The 25498-nt window shown below is 42.1% G+C and overlaps 3 protein-coding genes across 7 annotated transcripts; 2 read left to right on the top strand and 1 right to left on the bottom strand.

Moving 5' to 3' along the window:
• Positions 1-287: 287 nt before the first annotated feature.
• Positions 288-3779, bottom strand: trappc1 (trafficking protein particle complex subunit 1). 2 transcript variants are annotated; one of them, XM_061912914.1, is made up of 5 exons: positions 3642-3779; positions 3278-3376; positions 3120-3190; positions 2909-3047; positions 288-505 (listed from the first exon to the last, which is right to left on the bottom strand). In XM_061912914.1, exons 1-5 carry the CDS (start codon positions 3687-3689, stop codon positions 377-379), a joined length of 486 nt encoding a protein of 161 aa, XP_061768898.1. In that variant the 5' UTR covers positions 3690-3779; the 3' UTR covers positions 288-376. The 2 variants fall into 2 exon arrangements, with proteins under 2 accessions (XP_061768898.1, XP_061768899.1); XM_061912915.1 differs by having other exon boundaries at positions 3566-3670.
• A 1575-nt stretch (positions 3780-5354) lies between these two features.
• On the top strand, positions 5355-15892 carry LOC133560422 (voltage-gated potassium channel subunit beta-2-like). 4 transcript variants are annotated; one of them, XM_061912910.1, is made up of 15 exons: positions 5355-5710; positions 8752-9046; positions 13387-13430; positions 13523-13560; positions 13640-13719; positions 13779-13823; positions 13886-13927; positions 14003-14046; positions 14310-14396; positions 14480-14565; positions 14638-14758; positions 14824-14918; positions 15038-15158; positions 15241-15329; positions 15398-15892. In XM_061912910.1, exons 2-15 carry the CDS (start codon positions 8757-8759, stop codon positions 15488-15490), a joined length of 1275 nt encoding a protein of 424 aa, XP_061768894.1. In that variant the 5' UTR covers positions 5355-5710; positions 8752-8756; the 3' UTR covers positions 15491-15892. The 4 variants fall into 4 exon arrangements, with proteins under 4 accessions (XP_061768894.1, XP_061768896.1, XP_061768893.1 ...); XM_061912909.1 differs by having other exon boundaries at positions 5358-5710; positions 13883-13927; XM_061912912.1 differs by lacking the exon at positions 14310-14396.
• Positions 15893-17086: 1194 nt separating this feature from the next.
• Positions 17087-19242, top strand: slc25a11 (solute carrier family 25 member 11). The gene is made up of 9 exons (XM_061912913.1): positions 17087-17282; positions 17763-17915; positions 17990-18107; positions 18169-18257; positions 18319-18409; positions 18475-18565; positions 18640-18739; positions 18813-18864; positions 18940-19242. The coding sequence occupies exons 1-9, from the start codon at positions 17218-17220 to the stop codon at positions 19093-19095; spliced, it is 915 nt and encodes a 304-aa protein (XP_061768897.1). The 5' UTR covers positions 17087-17217; the 3' UTR covers positions 19096-19242.
• Positions 19243-25498: the final 6256 nt, after the last annotated feature.

The following is a 25498-nucleotide window of genomic DNA, read 5'->3' on the forward strand; positions in this document are numbered from 1 at the left end:
CTATTATATATGAAAAAGGCCTAAGCTATTGAGTACTGTACTGTGGCAGTAATAAACATAGACATTTTATAAGCTGTCTATGACAATAACCCTGGAAAACAGTAAAAAAAAAACTATAATTAATTGATTTCTAAGTTTATACAATGGTATTTTTCTATTATATATGAAAAAGGCCTAAGCTATTGAGTACTGTACTGTGGCAGTAATAAACAGACATCTTATAAGCTGTCTATGGCAATCAAGCCCTGTGTAAAAATAGCCTTCAATGAAAGACCCAGACATCAAACAACTGCTGCACCAGTTTAATGTATTGAGTCAAAAAATCTCCACTTCCACTTTTTGTCAACCATGTTCTTTCATGTATATAAGAAAAGCTTTAAATGGGGCGGGGGCTGTAATATGGTAGGGCTTTGATAAAAGCATCCAGTCGTGTGCTGAAGAGCTCACTGTCCAAAGCGTCACCCAGTATGCATGTTGGGTTCTTGACAATATTCTCCACGTACAACTGAAACGCAAAAGGCATACACATGTCATATTTTTTTGAGGAAATGAATTATCTGTTTTACATTGTGTGTCGTTTACATTATTGTACAAAACCCAAAACCTGTGAAGTCGGCACGTTGTGTAAATCGTAAATGAATACATAATAAAATAATTTGCAAATCATTTTCAACTTGTATTCAACTGCAAATACAAGATATTTAATGTTCTGAGAAACTTTTTTTTTTTTAAATAATCATCAACTTAAATTAATGGCAGCAACACATTGCAAAAAAGTTGGCAAAGGGGCATTTTTACCACTGTGTTACATGGCCTTTCTTTTTAACAACACTCTGTAAACATTTGGGAACTGAGGAGAACACTCTTTGAAGCTTTTCAGGTGGAATTATTTCCCATTCTTGCTTGATGTACAGCTTAAGTTGTTCAACAGTCCAGGGTCTCCTTTGTCGTATTTTACGCTTCATAATGCGCCACACATTTTCAATGGGAGACAAGTCTGGACTATAGGCAGGCCAGTTTAGTACCAGCACTCTTTTACTACGAAGCCACACTGTTGTAACATGTGGCTTGGCATTGTCTTGCTGAAATAAGTACAGGCGTCCATGAAAAAGATGTTGCTTGGATGGCAACAAATGTTGCTCCAAAACCTGTATGTACATTTCAGCAATAATGGTGCCTTCACAGATGTGTAAGTTACCCATGTTTCGGGCACTAATACACCCCCATACATTCACATATGCTGGCTTTTGAACTTTGCGCCTATAACAGTGGGTATAGTTCTTTTCCTCTTTGGTCTGGGGGACACAACGTCCACAGTTTCAAAAAACAATTTGAAATGTGGACTCATCAGATCAGAGAACACTTTTCCACTTTGCATCAGTCCATCTTATATGAGCTCGGGCCCAGCGAAGTTGGCGGCATTTCTGGGTGTTGTCGATAAATGGCTTTCGCTTTGCATATTAAAGTTTTAACTTGCACTTAGAGATGTGACAACAAACTGTAGTTGCTGACAGTGGTTTTCTGAAGTGTTCCTGAGCCCATGTGGTAAAATCCTTTACACACTTATGTTGGTTTTTGATGCAGTACCGCCTGAGGGATCAAAGACCACGGCCTTGACACTTATGTGCAGTGATTTATCCAGATTCTCTGAACCTTTTGATGATATTACGTACTGTAGAGGGTGAAATCCCTTTATTCCTTGCAATAGCTTGTTGAGAAATTTTTATCTTTAACTGTTCGAAAATTTGCGCACGCATTTGTTTACAAAGTGGTGACCCTCGCTCCTTCCTTATTTGTGAATGACTGAGCATTTCATGGAAGCTGCTTTAATACCCAATCGTGGCACCCACCTGTTCCCAATTAGCCTGTTCACCTGTGGGATGTTTCAAGTAGGTGTTTGATGAGCATTTCTGTAACTTTCTCAGTCTTTTTTTTCCCACTTGGGCCAGCTTTTTTAAAACATGATGCAGGCATCAAATTCCAAATTAGCTAATATTTGCAAAATCAAGAAAGTTGAGCAGTTTGAACATTAAGTATCTTGTCTTTGCAATGTATTCAATTGAATATAGGTTGAAAAGGATTTGCAAATCATTGTATTATGTTTTAACATAGAATTTACACAACGTGCCAACTTCACTGGTTTTGGGTTTTTTTGTGGACAAGTTGTTTTACATCATGTGTCCCTTAGGTTAATGTTGATGTGTTAGTTTACATTGTGTATCGCTTACTTTAATGTAGTTCTTTTAAATTGTGTTACATCACTGTTGATACGTTGTCAATCTACACTGTCACTTGCATTGATGTGTGTTATTTTACATTGTGTATCACATACATTAATGTAGTTGTTTTACATTGCATTGTATCACTGTAGATGTATTTTATGTAACTTCAAAGATTTGTTGTTTCACAGTGTGTGTCACGTGCGTTAATGTAGATGTGTTATTTTACATTGTGTGTCACTTACATTAGTGGACATGTTTTTAATACTATGTGTCACGACGCTGTGGATGTGTTTTAAATTGTGTCATTTATGTCGCTGTAGATGTGTTGTTATACATTTTGTATCACTCATGTTAATGTAGTTGTTTTACATTGTGTGTTACATCAATGTAGATATTTTGTTTTACTTTGTGTGTCTCTTATGTTAATGTCACTAATGTTAATGTATTGTGTCACATCGCTCTAGATGTATTGTTTACATCTAGAGTACTTGTTTTTATAGTGTCTCACATAGGTCGGCATAAACGTGACGTTTTAAATTGCGTCATCTACGTCGCTGTAGATTATATGTTTTACATTGTGGGTCACTTAGGTTAATGTGGATTTGTGGTTTTAAATGGTGTCCGTTTAACATTGTAGATCATTTATGTTAAAGTAGATCTGTTATTTTAAATTAAGCAGCACTTACATTGCTGTAGATGTGTTGCAGTGTGTCTCTGGCGTTGTTAACTGACAGGTCGGTGTTCATGACAAACATGAGTCCACTGGGAGTCTCAAAGTAGTGAAGACGATACCGGCTTGTCTGGAAGGACAAAAATCCGTCCTTCCTGAAGACAGGACGCTAAGGACCACGTCCTGGACAAGCAGACATGCCAGGACAGGTAATGCCCAAAGGATACAAGTCCAGTGGAGACATCTTAGAGACAAAGGAGCGGATGGAAAACAGCATCCCATACATCAGCTTAAACTCCTACAGACAGACATTTGTTGAGGAGGACAGAAAGCAAACAATGTAGATGTTTTAGATTATAAGAAAAAAGAAAGACAAAAGTTGAACCTCATCCTTTGAGATGCCAGCTTGCTTCTTACGGTTCCATTCGTTGTAATATAAACACTTTCCGTTTCGGTCAAATATGTACAAGTTATGGACTGTCATCTGAAACAAAAAAATACAACTAATTAAACATTTAAAAAGTGATATTGTGTGCGTTCAGGATGAATTGTTGAAGACAACGATTATTAATCTGGGAAGTACAACTGAGCTGTGAATCTTCAAACGCCATGTATTCGAAAGGACAATCTTTGAAATAGCAGTTGCTTCAAATTATCTTAAAAACCTCCTTACAATGCCATGGAAGAGAGAAAGTAGTATTTGAATTTGAAAATAGTGCCAAATATTATGAATAGGAGTCCGTATTTACCCTTAGTTCCTTATTCTTTAGGACCCCACTGCAGGGGCGTCCAATCATATGCCTGGTCACAATTCAGAAAGACGCAGATTCGACATGTCGCGAAGTAAATTACCAAAACGGCACCAATGGACAGTTTTACAAGTCTCCTAAGGGCAGATAACCATATTTACATTTCTTGATAAATAAATTAGTTTTAAAAAATCTCCCCCTTGCCGATCATTGGTCGAGCATTGGTGTGTCGAACGTGCGGCCTTGGGGGTATTTTCGGCCAGTAGCTTGGCTTTACTGGCCCTTATCGTTCAAAAGTCACGTAAATTATACAGATTTTTCTTTGACACCTATAACACAAAAAAGGGTATGCTATTTTGTTCACTTATCTTAGCATATATATTGATCTATATTTGATTGGTTTCAAAATTAATGTACAAACTGTATTAGTTTCACCACCGAGAATCATTCAGTTTATCTGTATGCGGTCCTGGATGGAAAGTTTGGAAGCTCTTGATCTAGCATATTTTCCCTCCTTGAAGATAGAGTCTCCAATCAGAGGACTGAGAGCCTAAAAGTTCTGCCTGTTGGGGTGGGCCGATCAATCCAAACAGCGATAGCATCCATACCTAAGGTCGTATCTATGGATCGGAATGTTATTTATTTTGTTACATTGTTGGTGGTGTTGTATATTTTTATATTATTTATATTTTGTACTCTTTGATTTTGGCCCTGCGATGAGGTGGCGACTTCTGCCCGAATGCAGCTGAGATAGGCTCCAGCGACCCCAGAAGGGACAAGCGGTAGTAAATGGATGGATGGATGATTTACCTTGCTGCGATGAGTTGGCGACTTGTCCAGGGTGTACCCCGCCTTCCGCCCAAATGCAGCTGGGATAGGCTCCAGTAACACCCCGCGACCCCAAAAGGGACAAGCGGTAGGAAATGGATGGATGGATGATTTACCTTGCTGCGATGAGATGGCGCCTTGTCCGGGGTGTATGCCGCCTTCCGCCCGAATGCAGCTGAGATAGGCTCCAGCAACACCCCGTAAGGGGACAAGCAGTAGAAAATGGATGGATGGATGGATGATTTACCTTGCTCAAATAATTATGTAAAACAAGAGATTAATTGTATATTTTATTGATATAGATACATTGTCTTAACATTGTTACATTGATTTATTGTTAAATTATTCACAAATGCAATTGCTGAGATTATATATACTGTATGTGTGTGTGTGTGTGTGTGTGTGTGTGTGTGTGTGTGTGTGTTTTGCTTGAACTTTGTTTTATTCTGATTATCCATCCATCCATTTTCTACGGCTTATTCCCTTTTGGGATCGCGGGGGGCGCCGGCGCCTATCTCAGCTACAGTCGGGCGGAAGGCGGCGTACACCCTGGACAAGTTGCCACCTCATCGCAGGGCCAACACAGATAGACAGACAACATTCACACTCATATTCACACACTAGGGCCAATTTAGTGTTGCCAATCAACCTATCCCCAGGTGCATGTCTTTGGAGGTGGGAGGAAGCTGGAATACCCGGAGGGAACCCACGCATTCATGGAGAGAACATGCAAACTCCACACAGAAAGATCCCGAGTCTGGGATTGAACGCAGGACTGCAGGACCTTCGTATTGTGAGGCAGACGCACTAACCCCTCTTTTCTGATTATACCCACGTAAAAAAGTATTAGTGTCTGTATCACGGTCATGTCAAGAAAGGGATTACCCGTAATGGACACATATGACCACCAGGATGTGGTCACATGGCCCGTCAAGGTCATCAATAGTTGTCAGTGGGGATTAACTGCACAGGGGTCAGAGGTTACAGCTGGCCTAAATTCAGTGTAACCAATATGATCCGTAGTGGAGTGGGATTAGTGTTTGATCAAATAAGGAAGTGGGCAAACGGCCATTTGTGACATCTGCACACAGGCTGGAGTATTTTGGTGTTTTTACTTTTAATCATGAAACGGGAGCTCTGATTGGTCGGATTAGGACGAGGGGTTGATTTTAAAGGAGGGGAGTATGAACCGAGGGCACATCAGCAGACAGGTGAAGACAACTGGACACACCAACAACCAGGTAGGACAGTTTGCTTTGTTTCCTGCAGGGGCCTGATGAGAAAGGTAATGTCAGGAGAGGAAGATGATAAAGCCAAGTCACACACGTCAAAAACAAAGAAGGTTTTGTTGTCTACGGTGGCTTTATTAGCATTAATATACTTAGTTTATGCGCTGGGAGATTGTAATCATCTTTAAATGAGCTTTATGTCACTTTAGGACATAGATACAGTGCATCTGGAAATTATTCACAACGATTCACTTTTCCTACATTTTGTTATGTTAGAGCAGGGGTCGGGAACCTTTTTGGCGGAGAGAGCCAAGAATCCGAATATTTTAAAATGTATTTCTGTAAGAGATAAATAAATAAATGGGTTGTACTTGTATAGCGCTTTTCTACCTTCAAGGTACTCAAAGCGCTTTGACATTACTTCCACATTTACCCATTCACACACACATTCACACACTGATGGAGGGAGCTGCCATGCAAGGCGCCAACCAGCACCCATCAGGAGCAAAGGTGAAGTGTCTTGCTCAGGACACAACGGACGTGACGAGGTTGGTACTAGGTCGGATTTGAACCAGGAACCCTCGGGTTGCGCACGGCCACTCTTCCACTGCGCCATAAGAGCCATATAATTTTTTTTTCAACACTGAACACACCTAAACGCGTGCATTTTTAAGTAAGACCAACATTACTAGAGTATAATAGGTCTCTTATTCTTTGTAATAACATTGATATTCTGAAGCTAACTGTAGAGGGGGCATGGCCTGCGGGCCTGCAGCGAAGCGGGGTGTGCCAGGCCCGGCCACGAAATCAGCGACAGGTGCGTAGACAACCCACCTGGCCCTTGTTATCTAATCACCTGTCGCTCTGTTATAAGCAGCAGCCAGGAGGAGAGACAGGGTTGGAGCTGGAGACAGAGTGCAAGCGAGAACGAAAGAGAAAAAGACAATTGCTGGAAAGCAACTGAGAGACTTATTGAAAAATAAAAAAATATCGTAACCCTGAAACAGGCTTTCATGTCGGTGCTTGGTGGTCTGAAGAACCCCCAGGAGGGCAAGCCCTAAAAAAAATAATAATAAATAAACTGCGGTAGAAAAAAGGGTGGATGGATTCAAATGCATGAGCATGTTTAAAATTTTGAACGTTATTTTTAACACTTTGATTACAAGTGGAATTAGTCATTATTTATTGTGTTAAGCAGTGTTAGCTCAGATTTATCCGAGAGCCAGATGCAGTCATCAAAAGAGCCACATCTGGCTCTAGAGCCATAGGTTCCCTACCCCTGTGTTAGAGCTTTATTCCAAAATGGAAGAAAAATTAATTTCGTCCTTAAAATTCTACACAAAATACCCCGTAATGACAGTGTGAAAAACAAATTAAGAGCTTTTTTGAAATGTGTTAAGAATAAATAAATAAGAAATAACATGTACATAAGCACACCCTTTGCTCAATAAATTGTTGATGCACCTTTGGCAGCAATTACTAGTTTTTTTAATATGATGCCACAAGCTTGGCAGTTTTGTCTCTAGGCGGTTTTGCTCATTCCTCTTTGCAGTACCACTCAATTGCCATCGGGTTGGATGGGAAGCATTGGTGCACGGCCATTTTCAGATCTCTCCAGGGATGTTCCATCGGATTCAAGTATGGTCTCTGACTGGGCCACTCAAGGAAATTTACAGAGTTGTCCTGAAGCCATTCTTTTGACATTTTGGCTGTGTACTCAGGGTCGTTGTCCTGCTGAAAGATGAACTGTTGCCCCAGTCTGAGTTCAAGAGTGCTCATGGAGCACTTTTCTTCCTGGATGTCTCTGTACATTGCTGCATTCCTCTTCCCCTCTATCCTGAATAGTCTTCTTGGTCCTGCCGCTGAAAAACATCCCCATGGCATGATGCTGCACAACCAAACCTTAGTGTAGGAATGGTATGGACCTGGTGATGAGCGGTGCAGAGTTTCAGTCAAACATAATGTCTGGCATTCACACGTAAGAGTTCAATCTTTGTCTCTTCAGACCTTAGAATTTTGTTTCTCATGGTATGAGAGACTTTCAGGTGCATTTTGGCAACCTCCAGGCGGGGCGCCATGTGCTCTTTACAAAGAAAGTACTTCCGTCTCTACCACACAGGTCTGATTGGTGGATCGCTGCAGAGATGGTTGTCCTTCTGGAAGGTTCTCCTCTTGGCTTTAGCGCTGATAGATCGGTTTCTTGATCACTTCCCTGACTTTCTCCCCTGATCACTCAGTTTAGACGGCTGGTTAGCATTTGGAAGAATCCTTGCTGTTCCAAACTTCTTTCATTCACGCATGATGGAGGCCACTGTGCTCACTGGAACCTTCAAGGCAGCAGATATTTTTCTGTACCCTTCCCCACATTTGTCCCTCGAGAAGATCTGGTCACAGAGATCAACAGAGATCCTTCAACTTCATGCTTGGTTTGTGTTCTGCCATGCACTGTCAATTGTGGGACATTTCCAACACGTGTGGCTTTGTGAAACATGTCCAACCAACTGAATTTACCACGGGTGGACTCTAAGCTGTACGAACATCTAAGGGATAATTAGGTAAAACAGATGCACCTCAACTCACTTTTGAGCCTAATGGCAAAGGTTGTGAATACTTATGTGATATCTTAGTTTGGTATTTTTGACACATTTGCAACAATCTCTAAAATAAAACCTCCTATTGTCATTATGGGGTACTGTGTGTAGACTTTCTAAGACACAAATTAATTTATTCAATTTTGAAATAAGGGTGTAACAAGAGAAAATGTGAAAAAAGTTAAGCGCTGAGAATACTTTCTGGATGCACTTCACACCGATGCTGCATTGAGCGCTGACTAATATGTCAACACCATATTGGATGTGGTAAAAGTGAACGGAAAAAAAGTTTGGTTGGTTTCCTTGGATTGGTTTATGGGGCAGATCTGCCACATCTAATGTGGTGAACACACTGGCGTATTGCAACTATGGCCCAACGCTTTTAATGACGTATCAGAACTGTATATACTGTAAGTCTATGGTTATGGCTGCTAATGTTAGCACTCCTTGTGTAATCTCCAGCAGCCATGTTTGCGGGCCGGGCGTCGGTGGTAGGAGTTGCAGCGGGCTCGGGCGGCAAGGGCGGCAAGTTCTCTGTGGAAGAGCTGTATGGCTTCAACAAGAAACCCAAGGCGAACAGAGTGCATTGTGGGAAAGCGGAAAGGGCCGACAGCAAGAAGGAGAGCAAAGAGAAGGAAGAATCCGTACTGGCGTCTCACATCCTGGAGGCAGCCAAAAGGGTGATGGAGCGACGGAGGCTGGAAGTCTACCTGAAGGAGTGTGATGTCACCATAGAGGAAAGTGGCATGGCGTACAGGTGAGATGATCGCTGGCAAACAAGGAACGCTGTCATTGACTTTTACGCCGCCGGCATGTGTTTGCTGTAATGACAGAAAATGGTCGTCAGTGCACATTAGTCACGCCACTTTCATTTGGAAGTTAGAGGCGGAGCTTAGCTTTAAGGCCAATCCCTTATTAATTTAACCATCAACTCATTGGCGTTCATAAAGGCTAACACCTAATTACCGTGGCAATGCAGGTGCTGTAACATGAGCAGCAAGAAGGCTGCCTGCTTCACTACGTCAGGGCTGCCCTTCGCTTAGACCACACACTGTGCATAGGGCCCAGAAATTCGCGGGGGTGCCAGTTTTGCATAAAAAAGAGAATTTAAAATGTAAATTAATGAAATTTTACCGCAAATAATATGATGGTGGGCAGCATGGTGAAGGAGGGGTTAGTGCGTCTGCCTCACAATACGAAGGTCCTGAGTAGTCCTGGTTTCAATCCCGGGCTCTGGATCTTTCTGTGTGGAGTTTGCATGTCCTCCCTGTGACTGAGTGGGTTCCCTACGGGTACTCCGGCTTCCTCCCATTTCCAAAGACATGCACCAGGGGATAGGTTGATTGGCAACATTAAAATTGGCCCTAGTGTGTGAATGTGAGTGTGAATGTTGTCTGTCTATCTGTGTTGGCCTTGCGATGAGGTGGCGACTTGTCCAGGGTGTACCCCGCCTTCCGTCAGATTTTAGCTGAGATAGGCACCAGTACCCCCCACGATCCAAAGGGAATAAGCGGGGAAGATGGATGGATGGATGGATGCTATATGATGGCAAATTTTTCTCAACACCCTCGCTGGTCTTTGTGGCGAGCAGCATTAATGCTCCAGTCACAAAAAAAATCGTACTTTGATTGAATCCACTGACAGATGTGTCAGGAACATTTGCAATCTTACGTTTTAATGTTTACATTTATGTCTTGTCTTCTAGGTGTCGTGGGGACTGGGGCTTATCCCAGTTTCATTTTGCACCAATCTAAACAATTATTGAACAGTTAATTTTACATTAATTAATTTTAGTACAAAAGAAAGCATTAAATTCAATAAAAATTTGAAATAAAAAGTGTTCCACATAAATTAAAAATACATTATATGTAAAGGGCGCCTCAAAATAAAGTTCTATTAAGGTCCCCAAATTAGCTAGGTGCTGCACTGCACCTCATATACAAAGCTCAGGACAGAGATGACAGGTATGTGGGTAGAGTGCTAGAAAATTGTACTTAAGTAAGAGTACTGTTGCTTTAGAGCAGGGGTGTCAAACGTGTTTTATTGAGGACCGCATGGAAATTAAGGCTGCCACAGAGGGCTGCATTATTTGATGTCGCAGATCACATTGATTGATATAGCAGGCCACACAAATGATGTGACAGACTACATTAAATTACATAGCTGGCCACACAGATGACACTAGGGACCACATTGATGAAGTGACAGACCACATTAAATGAGGTGGTGGGCCATTTTAGATGACGTGGCGGGCTAGATCTGGCCCCCAGCCCCAGGCCTTGAGGTTGACAGCTGTGCTTTAGAGTATTATGACTTAAGTAAAAGTAAAAAAAAAAGTCATCCAAATAATTACTTCAATAAGAGTAATTATTCAGTGAAAAAAGTACTCAAGTACTGTAATGAGTAACTAGTGAGTTCAGAGGCGGTCCTGGCTACATTTACGCCCTGGGCAAACCATCCTTTGGTTATTTAAATTTGCATGCAGCGTATGGTAATAAACAATTCCACAGTCAGAATGTCTGTGGGAATTTGCACTTGTTACGTTTCAGGAGGAGTTGAGACGGCACACACAAGGACTGTATAGCTCTATATATTTTATTATATATAAATTACAATATATACAGTAACAATAATACTATAAATAAACTAGAGAATGGAGTGTGACCAAAATTCAGGGGTGTGTGGTGTTAGACTATGTGTGGGAATTACATGAGCGTTTTACCATAGTGTTGAATCGAGAGGAGGGAAAAGGCAAGAAGGCAGTCCGTGGGGCAGGAAGATGGACAGGGCAAATGGCGAGGCGTCAGAGGTCCGTGTTCAAGCAGTAGGTTGAGATTCCAAAAGGGGCAGCCAAAAAACCAGAGGGGAACAACAGGGGATCACAGAAGAACACGGGAAGTGCTGCGGGAAGACAACAAGAACATCAGACACGACGAAAACAAGGAAGTTTCAAGGGGAGAGCGAGTTCGCGGGATGGAAGCCAGATACAGGGTGCTTACAAAGGTAACAGAAGATTAAGTTCCGGAGAGGATCCTTTGGTCCACGGGTCTATGGTCTATATACAGCTCGCCCTCATCAATCTCAGGTGCGTTGATTGCTGATCACCCACAGCCTTGCCGGCATGCGGGCGTGATGCTTCCAGCGCGAACAGGGGCGTGTTTTGGCGCACTGCCAACGGAGGTGCTGGCAGACCCAGCTGCTGGAGAAAAGCGGGTTTGTGCCCGCGCCGTGACACTTGTGTTGCAAACACAAACTAGACTAAGTTGCCGATGGGTGAAATTACAGTAGTTGCGTGACATGATGCCTCAATTACTACAGTTGCTAGTTCAGCAAAACTAAAAACCAAATACAGTCTTCTGTGGCTAATTAATAGCCTATAGCCTACTGTCACTCAAGTCACTCATAGAAATCTGAATACCTTTTATCAAGTTTGTCGTATAGTGTTTTTCTTTTTCTAAACTGGTGGCACCTGATGGCTTATTTAGTATTTTATTTTAATCCAAAATAAATGATGTCGAGTTGAAGACTCAGCATCATTTAACTTTTTCATTACTTTTTGCCAACATGGTAACATTCCCATTCACCCATCAATCAACCGGAAACCGCAGACTTTCCCCCTCCCATTTTTCACATAACCCAATTAATTACATGTAGGTAAATATGGGTCAATTTTAGTTTTAGGAATTAAATACAATTTACTTGGAAGCAGTTTGTGTTGTTGCCTCATTTGTCTGAGATCAGTCTATCCTTGGCACCCTAACCCTTGCCAACTCCTGCAGTCGCAAGTTGATCCCCCCCCTCCATCCCCTTGCAGAGGCAGTTTTTGGAAATGAGGACATTACCCTGTGTGTTTTAGAAAAACAGGCCTGGAAATTGCCGCCTTTATCTTGGAGCCAATGTGCCGCCTTCTCGACACAAAATGTGCAACTAACTGAAATGAGTGGTGTTAGTCGATAAAACTGGAAAGTTTTGTTTTGATTTTTTTTTTGTGCGTGCGCCCTCACATTTGCACCCACATTACCCATAGCAAAAACAGGCCCGAATCTTATGATTTATTTAGGGGCTAATTTTCAATGATTCTTGCATTACAATCGTCATAGGTGTGTGAGTATATGCTTGTGCGCGTGTGTGTGTCAGAGACCCTATGTACTAGATATGATGCACAATTTACAGTCACTTACACCATTATAACAGTGCTAGTGTTAGCCTATGTGCAGCTAAAACAAAACAATCTACAACTTACTGCAACATGTGTTCTCTAGTTGGATGTGAAATTCTTGTAGGCTGTAATGTGAACATTTTGACACAGATATTATTAATGTTCTGTTTTCTGTAAGTAAACAAGGAAGTGTTGACATTACGTCCCTTATTACAGTCTGTAGTTTGAGTGTGGTCATGTGACTGCCAGGGTCTGTTTGGTGAAAAGGAGTTAAACGTCACTCGTGCTTACATTGGATTGGTGTATTGGTGTCATGTGACCGTGCACGCTGGACGAAGCCTCTCGAACAAGTCAAACAAATGCGCTTTTGCAAGCAGGAATCAGTAGATTAAAAGTGAATATAATTAAGTTAAAGTTTAAGTCCCAACGATAGTCACACACACACACACACAAGGTGATGTGAAATTACCCTTTTCATTTGACCCATCCCAATGCTCACCCCCTGGGAGGTGAGGGGAGCAGTGAGCAGCAGTGGTGGCCGCGCTCGGGAATCATTTTGGTGATTTAACCCCCAATTCCAACCTTTGATGCTGAGTGCCAAGCAGGGATGTTATGTGTCCCATATTTATAGTCCGATTATATAAATAAATGTGTAGGAATCAAAAGTCAATGTAACGGCGTAAAAGTACCTTTATGTGTCACAAAAATACTCAAGAAGAAGTAAAAAGTATATTGCATTATAACCACTCTGATATGGACAAATTATTCAAAAAGTAATGGAATATATGTAGCGCATTAAGATCCTCCTCTGGAGTTAGTCACTACCTGGTATGCCACACACAAATGAAGTACATGTGAGACTGATTTGCTGACAGGGACATAACAGGTGGGTGTGTCCAACAGGGTAAGAGGCCATCATTTCATTTTATTTCTTTCAGGAATCTTGGAAAATCTGGACTCCGAGTGTCCTGCTTAGGACTAGGTGATCACTGAATATTACACACTAACACACACACACACACACACACACACACACACACAGAGAAATGTGATGTGTTGTTTTTTTCTCCACAGGAACGTGGGTGACGTTCGGTACTCAGATCTCAGACGAGGTGTGTGTGTGACTGTGTGTGGTCGTGTGTGGATGTGTGAGGGACTGCAACAACAGGCCTTGACTCTGTGTGTGTGCAGATGGCGGAGAGTGTGATGACGTTGGCGTACGACAACGGCGTCAACTTGTTTGACACGGCTGAAGTCTACGCCTCTGGCAGGTACTCCAGAAACCACGTGACGTTGTGACGCAACGTAGTCACGTGTTAATGTCTTTCAGGGCTGAAACAACTTTGGGAAACATCCTCAAGAAAAAAGAATGGAGGTATGGTTTAAGATGAAGGTTTCATAGCAGCAACGTGTAACCATGCGTGTTGTCGTAAGGAGATCCAGCTACGTGGTGACCACAAAGATCTACTGGGGAGGACAGTGAGTCGCCGAGAACATCAAGTCACCTGACCTGTCATGCTTGTTAACATTCTACGTCACTTTGTGCATTTGCAGCGCCGAGACCGAGCGAGGGTTGTCACGGAAACACATTATTGAAGGTGAGCAACACGTATACAAAGTGATACTGACCTCATTTTGAGAGATGCTCCAACTAAACATCACAACCGTCACCAAAGTGTGAAGTCACAGACACAGACTTCACAAAGCAGCTGAACTTCCTGTCACTTCCTGTCCTTTGTTTGATTTTGACAAGACATCATGACAACTTCTAATTGTGATCAATACCAACTTTTTTCCAACTTCTGTTTTTAGTAACACTAGCAGACTGTGTGTGTTTGTGTGTGTGGTGTGTGTGTAAAAGGGTTGCGTGGTTCTCTCGCCAGGCTCCAGCTGGAATACGTTGATATAGTCTTCGCCAACAGAAGTGATTTCAGCACACCCATGGAGGGTTAGAGCACCAGCAGCGTCAAAAGATACCGTGCCGACATTAGCATTGTGAACATACGTGTGTGTGTGTGTGTGTGTGTACAGAGGTGGTGCGAGCCATGACCTTCGTGATCGGTCAGGGCATGGCGATGTACTGGGGGACCTCACGCTGGAATGCCGTGGAAATCATGGTAAACTCCATGAAGACATCAATACACTTAACCTCTGTGGAGCATCATGACAACCGTGTGTGTGTGTGTCAGGAAGCATATTCCATTGCTCGCCAGTTTAATCTGGTTCCTCCGGTGTGTGAGCAGGCCGAGTATCACTACTTCCAACGAGAAAAAGTAGAATTACACCTGCCTGAACTCTATCACAAGATCGGTATGGTGCGCACACACAAACAAACATACGTTCGTATGCACACATTTAAGAGTACTGTTTCTCAGGTGTTGGAGCAATGACATGGTCGCCACTAGCATGCGGAATGCTAACAGGAAAATACAACAATGGTGTCCCCCAAGGCTCCAGAGCTGCCATGAAGGTGCACTTGCGCACGCATACATACTGTGACACCAATAACCGTGATTCTTGACCTCAGATTTCTCATCATTACGACGTACATACGTGTGTGTATGTGTGTGTGTGTGTGTGTGTGTGTAGGGGTATGCATGGCTGAAGGAGCGTATTTGCAGTGATGAAGGCAAACACCAACTTAGTAAAGTCAAAGAGCTTCACCTGCTGGCTGACCGACTCAACTGCACCTCCGCTCAGCTGGCCATCGGTACTGCAGCCTACGCACGTGCGCACACACACACACACACACACACTCAGAAAGTTGTAACACATCACTTCCTGCCTATCAGCTTGGTGTTTGCGCAGCCAAGGCGTCAGTTCGGTTCTGCTTGGTGCTTCCAACACGGATCAACTGCTGGAGAACCTCAACTCCATCAGGGTAATAATCTGCACCAAAGGCGACCATTCACACAGACCAGCCGTCTGACACTTGCTATTCTATTGTAGGTTCTATCACAGCTGACTCCAGCCTTCATCGCAGAGATAGATTTGTTGCTTGGCAACAAGCCAAAAAAAACCAAGAAGGAGGCGAGATGCTGAGCAGGATTTAACGATGGGTCCGAGAGTGTGAAGACAAAAGTGGCGAACCCCAAGTTGATCATGAACATGCCACTTCCTGTCAGGTTGTTCATCCTCATCTCCATGACAACATTTGACTTTTTTCATCAACTTTTCAAAATAACGTAATGTTTTTGTATTATCAAAATGTCAAGTTTATTAGCGACCTTCCTGATCCCATGTTTCCATGTTGCTCACCTTACCTTGTGTGTATGTGTGTGTGTTACAACTAGCCCACACCTGCACAAAGAAATACACACATTTAAAGACCAACAAAAAATGTGCCACTACTGCAACATTTTCCCCGACCTTACCTGGGGATGGCATGCCTTCAAATGTTTTTTTGCCCTGCCTACTTTTTGTCATTAAACCAATGCGAATAAACTGGCATTATTTTTGAGCTATTGTGGTAAGTAGGAGCTTCAATAAACTTTTTTAAACTTGAATTCTGAAATGACCAGGCACATTTTGCTTATCATAGATATCATGTACACAAATCTGAAATGTACTTCTTAAAATAAGAATCATCTAACATTTCAGCTTTGGTTGGCAAGTTGTTTTGGTTATAGTCATTAATAAAGCTGACATGTTAGTTGAATATATTTACAATGATGAAATGCCAAATTATTAAGGTCAGCCTATCCCATTTTATAGTTAATAGCCATATAAAAATCAAAATCATCATTATCAGGAGACTTGGAAAAAAACAGGGTTTGTTCAAGAAAACCTGCCAGCGAGCAGATTAGGTTTACAGAAATTATGATAACTGCTCTGAGTTTCACTTATCTCTTTTTTTGGAAGAGAAAACACTGAATTTCCTTAATTTCAGGGATTATTCACATTTAAGAGTATCAACTAATCCTGCTTTCTGCAATACTCCATAAATATTACCACGAGAGGTATTACAAATTTAGGGTTTCAATACGATACAGAGTAAATACAGGGTCATTATTGCTGATAAAGATAGCAACTGATCAGTTGTTTTTGCCTTGATTTTTTTATCATGATTATAATCAGAATAAAATACAGAACCAAAATGTTAGCAAACATACCATACACACATACAAACAACTTTACTGGTGAACAATTTAGCAATGTATAAAACTAACGTGACAGTATCAGTAAAATAGTATAATTATTGACTGTTATATCTGCTCAAGCAAATGAAAATAAACAGTGATAACTACACAAAAGGAAAAACTATACTCTTTACAAACTAAATCTTAGAAATATATACATGTGAACGCAACAAAAATACAGATATTTGTGGAAATAATCTCGTTACACTAATACTTTACTGAAGGTACCCTAGCGTTGATTAAATCGAAATGTGGAACGGATCGATATGGCCTCCCTTACTTTTATCATAACAATATTATTTTGCTGACATCGTTGCCCAACATTGCTTCCGAAAAAAAAATTTAATTAATGATATGTTTCTGTTTATTTTTCTCCAAGAGGAAGAGGGAATAAATACAAACTTTAGACTTTTTTTTTTATTAAAAATGACTTTTTCGAGCTCTTCATGGTCCCTGAACGCAGCAAATCCCACCGCTTTAGCCTCGGCTTCCGATTGGTCCGAATGCGCACATGACCCGGACGTGTCGCTCCAGTGTCACCTTGTCCCGGCTGCTGCAGGTGGACAGTCCGGCCCACTGACACAGGCAGGCAGGTAACAGAAATCGGACCGGCAATAAACCGGCTCAAACATGACGGAAGGAAGGGCCAAGACATCCCCGAAGGCCATCAAATTCCTCTTCGGAGGCTTGGCCGGGTAAGCGACGCCTCTAGCTGCCAAGCTAACATGCTATTAGTTAGCAGATGAGAAAACGATTTCTGTTTGTGTTTTTTGTTTTCTTTTTCTTTTTTTTATTCATGGAGCTCCTCCTACTCAATTTCATATTGACTGCCATGCTGTTTTAACGCTTATTTTTGTCGTTTTTTCGTCTATGAATATAAATAAAATTTTAATGAAATAATCTAATGTGTATATTATTCTTTTGAATTTAGTGCAATATGAGGACAATGGTGGATGCCCAACTAAGTTCATGAAAACGTTCTGGTGTAAAACAGATGATGACAACACTTTTTATATACACTAGTTGTTTTTGGACATGGGCTGCTGGAACAAATTCCAATTTTATGACTGAAACTTTGAACCAGGGATGATAATGAATTACATGAAATTCAATAAATGCAGCGGTTTCCCGACTAACTGCGCGTGTGTGTGCGTTGCTTGTGTGTGTGTTTGCAGGATGGGTGCCACCGTGTTTGTACAGCCACTGGACCTAGTCAAAAACCGCATGCAGCTCAGCGGTCAGGGTACAAAGGCCAAAGAGTATAAGACCAGCTTCCACGCGTTGGGCTCCATTTTGAAGAATGAGGGCGTCAGCGGCATTTACACGGGGTACAGCATCTTTTACCCACTAAACTTTTCACCTCTTAGGTCTGTTGACAACCATTGTTTGTGTCTGTGTGTAGTTTGTCTGCAGGTCTGCTGCGTCAGGCTACCTACACAACCACCCGTCTCGGCATCTACACTATTTTGTTTGAGAAGATGACATCGGCAGATGGACGCCCGCCCAACTTCTTCCTTAAGGTATGCAGGGCAGCTAGGTGTGGCGGGAATGGCTGCTCTGATTGTGATGCTCCATGTGCAGGCTCTGATCGGCATGACAGCCGGAGCCACGGGAGCCTTTGTCGGCACGCCGGCCGAAGTGGCGCTCATCAGGATGACAGCGGACGGGCGGTGAGTGCCTCCTAATGAACAATATGTCAGCCACACATGCTAATCCGACGTGACTGTGTAGACTTCCTGCAGACCAGCGTCGTGGCTACACCAATGTCTTTAATGCCCTGGCTCGAATCACGCGTGAGGAGGGCGTCACAACGATGTGGAGGGTGAGATCGCCTTTTGCACACCATGTCTACCTGCTATGGCTCACCATGTTCTTTGTGTGTGTTAGGGGTGTATTCCAACCATGGCGCGAGCGGTAGTGGTAAACGCCGCCCAGTTGGCGTCTTACTCACAGTCCAAACAGGCGCTGCTGGACTCCGGTATTTATTGGCATGTGCACACGCATTCCTCAAAGTCGTGCAAGCGCCTCCTCACATACTTATTTGACCGGCAGGTTACTTCGGGGACGACATCTTGTGTCATTTCTGTGCCAGTATGATTAGTGGTCTGGTAACCACAGCGGCCTCTATGCCCGTTGACATTGTCAAGACCAGGTGAAACATGATTAGCCGCACTCGTCCGAATTTTGCTTGTTCTTTTCAACGCTTCCTGTTCTGTGCCCTGCAGAATTCAGAACATGAGGATGATTGACGGCAAGCCAGAGTACAAGAACGGGCTGGTGAGTCACATGACGGAAAGCAGAAACCGCAAGTGAGGACGTATGGTCACTTGTGTTTTGTGTTTGGAACCGCAGGAAGTGTTGATGCGCGTGGTCGGCAAGGAGGGCTTCTTCTCTCTCTGGAAAGGTTTCACACCGTACTATGCTCGCCTCGGACCGCACACCGTCCTCACCTTCATCTTTCTGGAGCAGATGAACCGCCTTTACAAGACCTATGTACTGGAGCGCTAATGTCTTACCGCTTCCTGTCCTTTTGTAAAAAAACAACAGAGTAACGCATTTAGTCCGTTAAGAGCTGCACAAGACACACCCAACAGCTGTAACCATGGTTATGCTTCATGATGACGATGGTGAATAAAGTTGGAGACTGGGATTGGAGTCATGTGAGCCAAGTGATACTTACAAAAACACAAATTCACGAAGGACCGCATGAATGAGCCAAGATGATCAACTTTACCATGCTGAATAATGGACTACATTATTAATACATTATGTGAATTGTGACTAATATTTATATAACGCTTTTTCTCTAGTGACTCAAAACGCTTTACATAGTGTAACCCAATATCTAAGTTACATTTAAACCAGTGTGGGTGGCACTGGGAGCTGGTAGGCAAAGTGTCTTCCCCAAGGACACAACGGCAGTGACTAGGATGGCGGAAGCGTGGATCGAACCTGGAACCCTCAAGTTACTGGCACAGCCACTCTCCCAACTGAGCTATATTAATAATGTATCCATTATCATGGATACATTAATAATCACCAGTACATCATTGAGACATCGCTATGTCACGAGTACATCGGTAATACAACCGCAGGTCACAATACATAATTAAATCACAACATCTTTAATACATCTTTACACTACCATTATATTAATAGGGCAGTAAATCTGGGCACCAAATGATTTGATTTAATTTGATTCTTGGGATTAATAATTAAATTCTCAATTCAAAATGATTTTTGTTTTAAGATTTATATTTTTAATATCATTGGGTGCCAGTTCTATGATTAACTACATTCCTCCATTAAATAACAGCTCTAAAATTTGTTATACATTACCTAAAAGAAAACGTTTTGTTTAATAAATTTCTAATTGTTTTACAAAAACAAATAAGGCAACAAGAGAAGTTATTCACACTTCTCTTTTCTAAAATAAATCTGTTCAACAAATATGGGCATCTACGTCAATATGATTTGCCTGAGTGGCTAGAGAGGACAGATAAAAAAATATACATATGTATAATTTTTTTAAATCGATTTTTGCTTTTTTTGTCTGATTCATAATCGGGATTCATTCGAAAATCTAATTTTTTGACACCTCCTAATGAATAATACAACTCCACGTCCCTGCATGCATGTTAACGTCACTGCTACACGTAATCATTAACACATCTTTACACTGCCTATATATGATTAATACATCTTCATGTAACCACTACAAATATTGATACATCTTCACGTCACTTTTACACTAATGACACACCATTATGTCACTGACAAATCATTAATACACATTTACATCATTAATATATCATCATCACCACTGCATCATAGATAGATTACTGATTTTTTTTACACCACCACTACATTGAAAATAAATACCTAGCTGTCAAAACTTTCACCTACTAAAAGCAGTAAGGACAAAATCGGTAGTTGTCCTTAAGGACTTGAATCTGGACTGGCACAACTGTACATCCAAATCTCTCAAGGCTTTTGACACTAGGCTTGGTCTTAGTCAACTAATAAAGGATCCTAAAAGAAGAAGAATTGGAAAAACATGCAGTTCAATCATTGACTTCATTTTTGCAAATTACCCTAACAAATATGGAAATTCTGATTTGCCCTTAAATTATACAAAACATCAAAGACCCAGGAGACAAAATTACTTTTTGTGCAAATAAGAAATAAATGTACAGACAGGCCTCGTTTATTGCTGTTAATTGATTCCAGACCTGACCGCATTAAACAGATTTCTGCAAAGTAGGAATCATTATTTATAAATTGAATATTTTCAAGGTAAAGCATAAAATGTGTTTACGGCCTTCTAAACACATGTTTTAACATCATGAGGGCCCTTTAAACGTGAAATAACACCTCAAATCCTCTTTTGATCCAATACAGTAATGCTGCCTGAGGCTGAGCCAATCAGTGGTTCCATTACTGAATGCTTTGGTCTGATTGCTTTGGTCAATACTACTTTTTATACATTTAGTTTGTTTCGCATTGTTTGTTCTGGAAAATGATGAATTCATGCAAAAGAAGTGTGGGTTTTTTTGTGACGTGCTGAAGCCGAAAAAATTGAAGTGCAGTGTGGCGAGGTATGACTGTAATGTACTTGTAATGCATAGAGGTAGAATGGATTCATTTCAAAATCAACTAACGTTGTCTCAAAGCCTAAAATGCTATGGAAAAACATCAGCAGCTCTGTTCATAGGCTTCGGGTAAGCTTTGACACAGTAAACCAACATGTAATGCTAAAAAAGCTCAGCTCATTTCATTTTACTTCATCTGCAATTCAACTACTGTGATCCTATCTCAGCAAAAGATTGCAGATTGTTCAGGTTGGGCTCGCTAAATAACCCCCTATTGAATACAATACGGGTGTGTCACAAGGCAGTTGTTATTTTTCGATGATCTTCCTCTGGTCTGTAATTATTCCTTTTTTTATGATTATGACAGTCATCTTTTACTTTGATCTAAATCCAAACATAATTAACACTAAACTTTCACTTCAAAACCTGGAGATCCGGTTATGGGGTAATCACCTTACAATCATTATTAGGAAGACTGAATGCATGTACTTTCACTCACCCACAAGCTTTTATCTATATGTAATTGAATAGTTCTGGCAATTCAAACACGCTCAACAACATGCGTTTCAAACTCTGACCCGCGGGCCAAATTTGGCCTGCCATGTAATTTCACTTGGCCCTTGAGGCAATATCAAATTAACATTAGAGCTGGCCCGCCGCTGTAACACCGCATTCACCGCTAACACTCTTACTTGCCAATCCTCTCGATTTTCCCGGGAGACTCCGGAAGTTCAGTGCCCCTCCCGAATAACAATATTTGGAGTGGGCTTTAAAGGCACTGCCTTTGGCGTTCTCTACAGCCTGTCTCCACGTCCGCTTTATCTCCATACAAACAACGTGCTGGCCCAGTCACATAATACATGCGGCTTATACATACACACACAAGTGAATGCAATGCATACTTGGCCAACAACCATACAGGTCACACTGAGGGTGGCCGTATAAACAACTTTAACACTATTACAAATATGCACCACACTGTGAACCAACACCAAACAGGAATGACACATTTCGGGAGAACACCCGCACTGTAACACAACATAAACACAACAGAACAAATACCCAGAACGCCTTGCAGCACTAACTCTTCCGGGACGCTACAATATACACCCCCCGCTATCACCAAACCCCGTCCATCTCAACCCCACCGCCGAAAAGAGACATTCAATTTTTATTTAAATGTTATTTGATATGCCATTGATATTTTTTAATTATTATTTTTATTTGAAACTCGATTTTGCATGTCACTATACAGTTATATAAGCCTTGCTTGTTCAATATTCAATGCAAAACTTGTTTGGGTCCCTATTAAAAGGTTAATTTGTTCAACCTCGGCCCGCGGCTTTGTTCGGTTTTAGATTTTGGCCCACTCTGTATTTGAGTTTGACACCCCTGCTCAACAACAACAGCCTATACATATCTTGGTGTGCTTTTGGATTCGTGTCTATATGTTTACATCATAGAAGCATTTAAGTCCCTGTGGAGAGACGGAGCCAACGAGCCGACAGCAGGGTAAGACAAACGGCGGTCCTACCCAAGAGTGGAGTGTGCGGCGGAGCGGAGAGGCGGAACACGCTTGGAGCGACGCTGCGGCAATCTGAGTCAGGTGTGTAGTTCACACACCTGCTCTCAATCACTGCATCTCCTCCTGCAGCATAAAAAGGGAGAGGGAGGTGCAATTGGGGCAGAAGACTGAGGAGAAACTGCAAAAGACGACGACGACAAAGACGACGAGAGCGACCAGAGGAGAGATGAGCCCCCGCAAAAGACGCAGCCACCGGCCACCGAAAGGCGCGCCGAGACGAGCAGGAAAAGAGGTCGTGCTAGAAAGTGGCGCGACCGACTGGGAGTCAACACTGTTTGTTGAAAGAATAAACGAGTGTCAAACCTGCTACAGTGCGTCCTGTATAGATGGTCCTTGCAACCCACAAGATGATGGCTGGAGACTTGTCACGGTCCCATCTTATCTTTTCTCCTCTGCCCCCCTCTCCCTTGTGGGGGGCGTGGGGGGGTGCACAGGTTTGGTGGCCATGGATGAAGTGCTGGCTGTCCAGAGTCAGGACCCGGGGTGGACCGCTTGCCTGTGCATCGGTTGGGGACATTTCTGCGCTGCTGACCTGTCTCTGGCCCCACTATGGACTGGACTCTCATTATTATGTTAGATCCACTATGGACTGGACTTGCACAATATTACTAGACGTCCATTGCATCCGGTCTCCCCTAGAGGGGGGTGGGTGGGGTACCCACATCTGCGGTCCTCTCTAAGGTTTCTCATAGTAATTCATATTGACATACCACTGGGTTGTGAGTTTTTCCTTGCCCTTATGTGGGTTCTGAACCAAGGATGTCGTTGTGGCTTGTTCAGCCCTTTGGGACACTTGTGATTTAGGGCTATATAAATAAACATTGATTGATTGATGATTGATCAAATTCCAACGATACCTGACAGTCACTTTCAGTATCTGAAACCTATTACATGCTACAATAATACTACTGATCACTGATGCACCTTCACATCACCACTGTGTCAACATATTATGTAAACTCTGCATCAAATATGTATCTTTATATGCCCAATAAAACAATATGTTTGGATCAAACATATGTTTACATAACTACTTCATCATCCATCCATCTTTATGGCCTCACTACATTGACACATTGTTACAGCACCATTACGTCATTGGTATTTTTTGTCACCACTGCAATGCATCAGGAAAGTATTCAGAGCGCTTCACTTTTTCCACATTATGTTATCACCTTTTTCCAAAATTGAATTAATTTTTACTCCTCAAAATCGTACAGACTATACCCCACAATGACCATATGACACGTTTTTTGAAAATATATTACATTTTTTTAAAAAATCACATGTACATAAGATTTCACAGCATTTGCTTAATAATTTAATAATTATTTTTGAATACAATGCCAGAAGCTTTGCACACCTATCTTTGGGCAGTTACGCTGATGACTCTTTGCGGCACCTCTTAATCTCCATTAGGTTGGATAATAAGCACTGTTTTTTTAATGTAGGATATTGCTGTCCATTGCTGCATTCATCTTTCCCTCTATTCTGATGGTTTCACAGCTCCTGCCGCTGAAAACCCTCCCCACAGAATGATGCTGCTACCACCATGCTTCATTGTAGGGATGGTATTACATTAGCCTGGTGATAAACGGTGCCTGGTTTCTTCCAAACAGGTTGCCTGGCATTTATGCCAAATAGTTCAATCTTTGTCTGATCAGACCAGATAATTTTGTTTCTCAAAGTCTGAGATTCTTTCAGGTGCATTTTGGCAAACTTTTTACTAAGAAATGGCATCTATCTGACCACTGCACCATATATGTCTGAATGGTAGATTGCTGCGGAGATGGTTGTCCTTCTGTAAGGTTCTCCTCTCTCCACAGAGGAATGTTGTAGCTCTGACAGAGTGACCACCTGGTTCTTGGTAACCTCCGTGAGAAGGAAAGATGAATGCAGCAATGTACAGAGACATCCTGGATGAAAACCAACGCTTCCCATCCAACCTGATGGAGCTTGAGATGTGCTGCTAAGAGGAATGGGGAAAACTGCCCAAAGACAGGTGTGCCAAGTTTGTGGCAAAGTATTCAAAAAGACCTGAGGCTGTAAGTGCTGTCAAATGTCCATCAACAAAGTATTGAGCTAAGGCTGTAAATACTTATGTAAATGTGGTTTTGAAAAATGTTTTCACTTTGTCATTATGGGGTACTATGTGCAGAAGTCGGAGGACAAAAATTGATTTATTCCATTTTGGAATAAGGCTGGAATATAACAAAACAGGGGTAAACGTGAAGCGCTATGAATACTTTCCAGATGCACTAAACATTATTGATAGACCCCTGATACATTTTTACATCACTGCTACATCATTAATACATATTTATGTCACCACTACATCACCATTACCACTAAATAAATGCATCAGTATATCAACAGTACAACATTAATATATTTAATCACTACTACATCAGCTTCACGGTGGCAGAGGGGTTAGTGCGTCTGCCTCACAATACAAAGGTCCTGCAGTCCTGGGTTCAAATCCAGGCTCGGGATCTTTCTGTGTGGAGTTTGCATGTCCTCCCCGTGAATGCGTGGGTTCCCTCCGGGTACTCCGGCTTCCTCCCACTTCCAAAGACATGCACCTGGGGATAGGTTGATTGGCAACACTAAATTGGCCCTAGTGTGTGAATGTGAGTGTGAATGTTGTCTGTCTATCTGTGTTGGCCCTGCGATGAGGTGGCGACTTGTCCAGGGTGTACCCCGCCTTCCGCCCGATTGTAGCTGAGATAGGCGC

The sequence above is a fragment of the Nerophis ophidion genome, linkage group LG10 (assembly GCF_033978795.1).
Source record: "Nerophis ophidion isolate RoL-2023_Sa linkage group LG10, RoL_Noph_v1.0, whole genome shotgun sequence".
Lineage (NCBI taxonomy): Eukaryota > Metazoa > Chordata > Actinopteri > Syngnathiformes > Syngnathidae > Nerophis > Nerophis ophidion.